Source organism: Engraulis encrasicolus, chromosome 4 (assembly GCF_034702125.1).
Source record: "Engraulis encrasicolus isolate BLACKSEA-1 chromosome 4, IST_EnEncr_1.0, whole genome shotgun sequence".
In the NCBI taxonomy this organism is placed as follows: Eukaryota; Metazoa; Chordata; class Actinopteri; order Clupeiformes; family Engraulidae; genus Engraulis; species Engraulis encrasicolus.
In genome coordinates this window covers 4,420,117-4,429,323 of record NC_085860.1, presented here as the reverse complement: position 1 = coordinate 4,429,323, position 9,207 = coordinate 4,420,117, and the positions used below count along the sequence as shown (strand labels likewise).

At 44.0% G+C, this 9,207-nt stretch overlaps 1 protein-coding gene across 1 annotated transcript; it reads left to right on the top strand.

The window, feature by feature from the left end:
• The first annotated feature begins 220 nt into the window (after positions 1-220).
• Positions 221-1,863, top strand: LOC134447215 (UDP-glucuronosyltransferase 2A1-like). Its single transcript, XM_063196572.1, has one exon. The coding sequence runs from the start codon at positions 264-266 to the stop codon at positions 1,833-1,835; it is 1,572 nt and encodes a 523-aa protein (XP_063052642.1). The 5' UTR covers positions 221-263; the 3' UTR covers positions 1,836-1,863.
• Positions 1,864-9,207: the final 7,344 nt, after the last annotated feature.

Genomic DNA, 9,207 nt, shown 5'->3' with positions numbered 1-9,207 from the left:
TTAAAAAGGGAGAAAAGACATGAAGATTGCTCAAGCACTAAACTTTACACTATGCATTTATCTCGTGTTTGTGTGTGTGTGTGCACGAATTCCTTCATGTGCATTTTCATTGTGTGAACTTTAGTCCTTAGACATGTACTGGTGCATACTTAGAGCAGGCTTAAACATTAACTATTACTCAAGTGACGTTGCAGAAATACACATACTGGACAGACACACGCTACCTGTGAAACACAATGTAACTGTTCTTCACACAGATCAAGATGCATCTCTTCACGGTGACAGCGTTGCTGCTGTCTGCTTTTCTGTCCTTGAGCTCAGGGGGCAAAGTGCTGGTCTTCCCCCTCGAGGGCAGCCACTGGGTGAACATGAAGGTCATCATTGAGGAGCTGCACTCCCGAGGACACAACATCACCGTAGTGAGACCTTCAGACAGCTGGTACATCAAAGAGGACTCTCCCTACTACACTGCCATAACACTACCTACCGCTGGAGGAACTGATGAGGAGTTCTTCACTTCTTTTGTGACCAAACTTTTAATAATACGGAAAGAGCAAAGGATTTGGAGCCAGCTGATGTTTGAGTTTGAAATAATCACTAAGCTGTCAGAGATGCATCGACAAATGTGTGAGATGATGGTAAAGATGTTTGAAGACAAAGCCCTCATGAAATCACTGATGGATACTAAGTTTGACATTCTGTTGACTGATCCAGGTGTAGGAGGGGGAGTCTTCTTAGCTCGACGTCTTAATCTGCCAATGGTGTTTAATGTCAGGTGGACAGTACATGGAGAGGCCCACTATGCCATTGCTCCCTCCCCTGTCTCCTACGTCCCCTACCCAAGAACAGAAATAACAGACAGGATGACATTTATTCAGAGAGTTCAAAATTTGATTGCATGGACCATTGGTTTTTATCAGTGGCAAAAGATTGTTGCTCCCCACTACACAGCTTTTGTCAAACGTTACTTTGGCCCTGACGTCGACTACTTCTCCCTGTTCCAGGATGCCGACATCTGGCTCATGAGAAATGACTTCACCTTTGAGTTCCCACGCCCTACTATGCCCAATGTGGTGTACATGGGCGGATTTCAATGCAAACCTGCTAAACCACTTCCTGTTGACCTGGAAGAGTTTGTCCAAAGTTCAGGGGAACATGGAGTCATCATCATGTCCTTGGGAACTCTGGTTGCAGATCTTCCGAGTGACATTACCGAGGAGATAGCTGCTGGTTTTGCACAAATTCCCCAAAAGGTCATTTGGAGACACCAAGGGCCCAAACCATCCACTCTTGGCAACAATACCTTACTGGTGGACTGGATGCCCCAACATGACCTGCTGGGCCACCCAAAGACCAAAGTGTTTGTAGCTCATGGAGGCACCAATGGTGTCCAGGAGGCCATATACTATGGTGTTCCCATAGTTGGCTTACCTTTGGTATTAGATCAACCTGACAATCTATCTAAGATGGTAGCGAAAGGAACAGCAAAAGTGGTGGACATTACCAGCATGGACAGAGCAGTGTTTGTGGAGGCACTAAGGGAGGTGCTGCATGAACCATCCTACAGGGAGAACATGCAGCAGCTCTCCAGGATCCACCATGACCAGCCCATGAAGCCTCTGGACCGCGCCATCTTCTGGATTGAGTTTGTGATGAGGAACGGAGGTGCTCCTCACCTTCGCACACAGTCCTTCAGGATGTCCTGGGTTGTTTACCATTCTGTAGACATAATACTGACACTAATGACTGCTCTGCTGTTCCTTCTGCTGATTGTCTTCCTGATCATCAAGAAATGCCTCTCAGTCTTAGTTAAGAAGAAAGTGAAATCTGAATAACATGTTCACATTATCTTAGAATTCTTTGAATTACACATTCTGTAAAGGGCAAAGAATTACTACATATTTTCAGTGTCTGCTAATATACTACGTAAATCTCAAAAATCCTGGGTTGTTTACCATTCTGTAGACATAATACTGACACTAATGACTGCTCTGCTGTTCCTTCTGCTGATTGTCTTCCTCATCATCAAGAAATGCCTCTCTGTTTTAAAGAGAAAGAGAGCAAAAGCTGAGTAATTGTCCACAAGGTGTAAAGATGAGTTCATCTTGCAGGGCCTAAATACATTGTACTTTGAGGGACTGAATGGGTAGCAATTTTCAACTTTTCCTCCAAAGAGGTTGCGGTTGTTCATTTGATTTAATCCATGAAGCATTAAACACCTAGCCTGGGAACTCCCATACTATCTTCAGTTCTACACAGTCGTTCCGATCTGAAAGACTAATCTCACTTGTGATTAGGTCTGGTGTTAACCAGGCAATTAAAATCCATATTTTCAAACAATCTGTTTCCATTTTCTTTTAAGTTCATGTCAAGCTATTGGTTATTTATAGAGCATCAATAACAGGAACAACTATGCTCTTAAAAGACTTTAAACAGCCAGAGCCCTGTAAGGCCATAGGGCCGAAAGCAGGTGTGCTGTATCACACCAGAATCTGATGAAACAACCGGTCTGCTTCATGCCTTTGCAGTAGAAAAGTCTGACCAGCAGGGGGCAGGATTGTGCTACAGTGTCATATGCCTAATTGGATGGTGTCTGCATGACCCGTCCCTTAACTACACTATATAGCATACTTAAAGATCCACGTTACTATTACTACTACTAGGCCTACTATTTCTATTTAGGCCTAATCCTTTTTTTCTCGAATTAGAGAGGAGATGCTTCGTGACACACATGATCACAATATAGGCCTACGTTTCTCGGTTGTATAGGCTATAGAGCCTACTTCAAAAGAGTAATGTGAAGTAAAGTAGGCTACAATGCTTTTTAATGTTTTTCAAGGTCACCTCGCCAATTGCGAATGATCACACCAGGCGCATCCTCTTACAGCAGCTAGCGTGAATGATTGAGTGACTAATGCATTACAAATCATTTCCCATAGGTGGTCATAATCTGTAACCTATGATTCCAACCCACCTCCTCCTGTGATATAATTTAATTTCTTGAAATGGGTTGTGCATTGTTTGCGTAAACATGGTTATGGTCATCCACATGTGTGTTTGCTTATTCATTTATTCATTTGTTGAATGTAGCTAATTGTTTGGCACAGCATAAAGGATAGGCCTATGTTTTGCGTAATAACAGATGGTAATCAGAAAAAAAAGATTATTGGAGGGGATCTCTGCCCCGGTGCGTTGGGCAAACAGATAGATCATAAGCCCTAGCTACCGATGTATTAGGCCTAGATCAAAACCAAAGCAAACACATAATAAAAAAACACTCAGTTTCACCAAAGGTCGTGTTTCCAAGCAGGGCCGTCGTTATCCCTATTTTTGGGTGGCCTTCGCCATCCTTACATTAGTAGGCCTTTTAGCCACCCTACATTGATTTTGCAAAAAAAAAAAATATATATATATATTTATATTTTAAATTTTTCCAAAAAAAATGCAGTAGGCCTAAAGCACAGAATACGAACCACCAAGAAGGCAAGTTAATCTGAACACAAGTTCCTGTTTGCTTATTTATTGTTTAATGCCACTTACTGTATCCTACTGCGCAGCAATAAAAGCAGGGTGCACAGCAATATGTTATGCGGGGGGGAAACAGGTATAGATGATTGTGCTTTGTGACTGACACTCGAGAAAAGTGTAATTACTTACACGGATGAAATCTCCGACCGGAAGAAGCAGTTTTCACTCACAATACACGTGTAATAAATCCATTCGATAACGTCTTGAAATGATTGCTGATCTTTAATATTTGTCTTAACAGTTTGAAAACACACATGAACTAATTAAAACAGCTACTAATGGAGTAAAAATGACCTAATATCAACCGAATATGCATAGTTTTCCAAGTAAGGAACCTGTTTGAATGAATCGCTTCCTGACCACTTCACCTCCTGGAGACACGCAGTTAGTGACCGACGAAAGATAATGGCCAAGAAGCCACTAACAAGATGTTGCACAGTCCAAGTTTGCAGGACTTCACCAAATTACTTGGAAACAGGCCCACGTCTTTGAGAGACAGGGGTGGCTTAGCCCTATGTGAGAGTGTGTGTGCATGCATTCATTTGATTGACTCTCTGTGTGTGTGTGTGTGTGTGTGTGTGTGTGTGTGTGTGTGTGTGTGTGTGTGTGTGTGTGTGTGTGTGTGTGTGTGTGTGTGTGTGTGTGTGTGTGTGTGTGTGTGTATGAATTCATTATTTTAAGAGCAAAGAAATCCAGCACACTGTAAACCTGAGGAAGGTCGGATGACTGAAACGTTGTATTAAAGTTTGTTGGTGGAATGGACGGTGTGCAGGATTTCTTTACACTTGAATAACAACCCCACTGGGATAATATCTTAATTTATTTTTTATTTTATTTTTTTTTTAAATCTTTTTTGTTTTTAATCTTTATACTTTAATGAACATGGGCCGTAAAATCGATATTATTGTCATATTATTATCGACTATTCCAATGCACGATTAGGCCCTACGCATGAATGTACAGTAGCTTATTTCTACCAAAGAAGAGGTCGGCCCAAGTCTCGCAAACCTTTGGTTGGTAAAAGATGTAATCTCGCGGGATTTTCCGGGCAAAGCAAAGAGGTGGCTCCTTCAAGTAAGTCCTTCGCAGCGATACACCGGGCAACATACACAGGTGCCATCCTCCTTCTCCATCTTACATAGATACGGATTTTAATATTATGCGTAATTTTCAGCAATATAAAACCTGATATATTTTGTGTCCTGTTGTCAAATAAGCATCTGATAACTCCGACATCCCCTATCACCAGATACCTGCTCGCCACAGATCGCGAGAATGGTGTCCTGTCAAGGAAAGCCGGTGGCGATTATACTCGGAGCCCTGATGCTTCACTTGGTGTCAGCCCAGAACGGTAAGAAAATGTTTGAAATGTTTTTTGGTCAGTAAAGTGCGTCTTAAATCGAGCCGTGTTCGTCTGAATATTTAACTCGGACGGTATATTAAAAACCAAATTCCTTCAGGTTGGAGTGACGGCTGAAAATGCGCGACACCGGGACGCCCTCGTTTAGTAGCTCTGGCGTAGCAAGGACCTGTTATTATAGCCTATACACAGCCCCATGGATATAGTGTGTAAATACGTTTGTATTTGCCTCACAATCGCAGGCAGTCAAATGCATTTATATGATTGCGTCGGCTGAAAGTCCACACTGCTTATTTGCAACCGTGCGGGCGTAACGTTGTCATTATTACCCAGTGGTTTTGGAAACGCCTGACGTGTGAAGTAAAGTCAAGTATTTAAAAAACAAACAAACGAACAAACAAACAAAAGAAAGAAAGAAAACTGAAGTTTTAACCACCCATGCAGGAGGATGCCCCATTCCCCATGCCCCATGAGGGTCATCATTTTACAAGGACAGATAAGTTCCTTATGTGAAGGGTAGTCGTGGGCTATCTGACACCTCACTGAGTAATCGAATTTGTGTATCCTACCATTTGAAGGTAGTGTTAGTCATTCTACAGGGCTGGTGGTGTCTCAAGGAAGCACTTGCTGATCACATTATCTATTTATGTATGTAGGCTATTTATTTATTTATTTTCCCCCACTGTGACATTGCTTTACATCGGAGCAAACAGCGGCTCGCCCGGTCTATTCGCCTAATGTTTTACCAGTCAGCAGGCCTATGTAACCTATGCAGACTACACTCGATGGTGTAGTCAAATGGAAGATGATGGTCTGAATAGCAGTCTCTGCAGAGCCGTAAATAGCAGCAGTACTCTCCCCTGCATGTTTCTATTAATAGCTCCGATGCAGCAGCGGGCTGCCTGTCGTTAACGTCTTCCTGTGTGAGTGGACTCGTTAAAGGCTTCGCGGGAGGCGCGCGCGGCAGAGCTTGATGACATTGATCTCTCAAAAGACTCGTAATGAATTCACTCAGTCTAAATTGTGGGAGGTTAATGCTGCCATGGTCTATGTTGCGCTATGCCAAATAAGCCATGATGAGTAGCCCGGAATGGGAAGCCCCCTGAGAGGATGGCGAGCGCGCAACACGTTGAAGGAGGATGGATGTTCCTCTTTAGTGAAGGCAGCCTGTCCCCTGGGGCCGTGGACTATGTGACTACCTACCACGCACATCTTCCTTTGAGTCCATGCTACGTGTGTGTGTGTGTGTGTGTGTGTGTGTGTGTGTGTGTGTGTGTGTGTGTGTGTGTGTGTGTGTGTGTGTGCGCGCGCGTGCGCGTGCGCGCGCGTGTGGACAATTTGTCATCTTTCAGATAGTGTTTTATTCTGGTGTGTGCGCGCGTGTGTCTTAGCATTTATTTAATGCACCGTGTATTGACATCAGTTGAATGTAGTAGGGGACTTTGTAAGTATTGTGCATCGCAAATGTAGTAACATTGTACTGGATGGCTTGCTACGCGCGCACACACACACACACACACACACACACACACACACACACACACACACACACACACACACACACACACACACACACACACACACACACACACACAGGCTTCTGCCATTCATAGTAGGTCATGCGTGGGAACAGGCCTTTCTGTCCATTAGTGTCCCTCTGGCTACACATACTCACTTTTACATGTTTTTTCTGTGAGTGCATGTGTCTGTCCGTCTGTGTGTGTGTGTCTGTCTGTCTGTCCATTGTGTGTGTGTGTGTGTGTGTGTGTGTGTGTTTGTGTGTGTGTGTGTGTGTGTGTGTGCGCGTGTGTGCATTTGTGTGGTCGTTGCCTTTCAAATATACGTTTTGCGTATAGTAATTATGATGCTTCACCTTTTTTGGAGTCACAGGTGTGTCACTTATGTATCGGCCCATCCTAGACCCTATCATAAACACACACACACACACACACACACACACACACACACACACACACACACACACACACACACACACACACACACACACACACACACACACACACACACCAAAATTGCTCACGGAAAGCTGTGCAGAAACATATCATCATACAAATTACAGGCTGTGTAAAATGCTGGTGTCTGAGGTTTGGCTGCATAGAGTAACTGGACATGTTGATATGAAATGCTGGCACAGTATATAACCGCATTACTGCTATTTAAGAATCGTATGTTTGATGCTAAAACTTCAACATAGTAAGCCACTGGATACTTCTACTGGATAACACTGGCATAGTCATCATTAAAAACACTTAACCCCCCCCCCCCAATGTGCCACGTGAGCCTTTATTATGACAGAACAATATGAGACGAGACAAGAAATGAGCAGGCGAGAGATGGGTAGGTTTGTGAAGTGAGTGACCCAGGCCAGACTCAAACCTGAGTCCCCATACGTAGGGCACATAACACGCTGTGACACAGCATCCCCCACAATGGCAGGAATACGTTTATCACCTTGTTGTCTCACTGGAAAAAGACACCGAATGCTGCTTCTTGTTATCTCCACTGGCATAAGGCATGAGTGGAATACACATGGACACTGGATATGTCGGTGCTCTACTTTTCCACCGCATCGTCACAGCTAATTGCAGGGACACCAGGCGGGCCGAGTTGCCCCACTTATCCCCAACCCCCACCCCACCCCAAGTCTCCCACATGGCACAACTCACCTGGATGCAGAGTAGAAGTACCTGTAGGAGTGCAGAAAATTCATAATTATTAAGTATAGAACTAGAATATGATATTTCATAGTTAGAATATACATTTTTCCACTGCACCCGATGAGGGTTCTGTAATTTTTATTTTACTTCTACTTTATACACATCTCACCTGGATGTCATGGCAACCATTCGACAGTTTTCTGGCTCTCCTTGTGTGGTGGTTCTAGAGTGGTTCTAATATAGCGTCTGTCTGTGGTAGGGGTTTACACAGTGGTGGGGCTTGGTATCATCAGTGTGTGTACTCTGTCATCAAGGTCACGGTACAAAATCTCTATTTCTTTGTTCTGTACTGTAAAGTTGCTGTACATTTCACCGAATTGTTATTGCAAAGCAGTCATGTAATTTGAATGGCCACCAGACCTTTGTGTATGTATACAAAATTATAAAGCATATATATATATTTGTGCTTCCATTGGGAAGGACAGTGTGAGAGAGTGACAGGAAAGAATTGGAAGAGAGACTGGGAAGGATCAGGAAATGACCTTTGGCCAGAACTGAACCCGTGTCCCCAGATTTATGGCATGGGGCCCCCAAGATTGACCCTATTTCATCTCTCATCATAGAGGGTTTCTGATCTTGGTTTTCTGTGGATGTTGGAGTTGCAGGAGTAGCCCCCCCTGGCTGGGTCGTAGTAGTACGCTGGAGGTAGCGTTGTTTGTTGTCTCTCGTGACATGCAGTCGTCACAGATCGAGTTTCCCATGAAATATTAAACACGTGAAGGCTCAAATCCCTTTGAATTCACCTCTCCACCTGTGCCAGGAGGTAATCTAAAAGGGTCTATCTGAAACTGACCCTCAAGGGAAGCCACCACCCCCATCCCCAACACACACACACACACACACACACACACACACACACACACACACACACACACACACACACACACACACACACACACACACACACACACACACACACACACACACACACACACACACACACACTTGATGATCGGCTCCTTTGACATATATCCATCCTATCCTGTCAATGTTTTAGGCTAAACAAGGTAACCAGACTTAAAAATCAAGGTGCAACAAGGTTTTCTCTTTTCAGGGTTGGCTGCATTTTTAAAAAATATTTTTGGGACTTTTCAAGTCTTTATTGTTTATTAACAGACAGGCCAGTGGAAGAGAGACAGGAAGTGAGTTGGGAGATAGAGGCGGGGAAGGGCCGGCAAAGAACCCAGGCCGGGAATCAAACCCGGGTCAGCCGCACAGTAGACGAGTGCCCTACATTAGTTCCACGGTAGGGCCAAGGTTGGCTGCATTTAAGCAAGCAATTCCCGATTGACTCCGATGTTTAAAACTCAATTTTCACACTCAGCCAAATTCAGGCGGTGCCCACACACATCAATGTGATTCATCTCCCTGTGGTGATAGAATGCACTTTTTCAGTGCCCATGCATGGGTAACCCATGATGGGTTAATGCGCAGAGGGAGATTTGACACGTGCAGAGGCTATGTGTCCTGAGCATAAATTGGGCTTCATGCTTCCCGCTGCTGCATCCATCAGTCGGCTCAGACAGTTCATCTTCAAGCCAGGTTAACAGTCATTAGTCTCAAATGGAATAGGTTAAACCC

Bases quoted from the DNA above. Each gene is read 5' to 3' on its own strand.
- LOC134447215 (XM_063196572.1), top strand. From the start codon at position 264: ATGCATCTCTTCACGGTGACAGCGTTGCTGCTGTCTGCTTTTCTGTCC.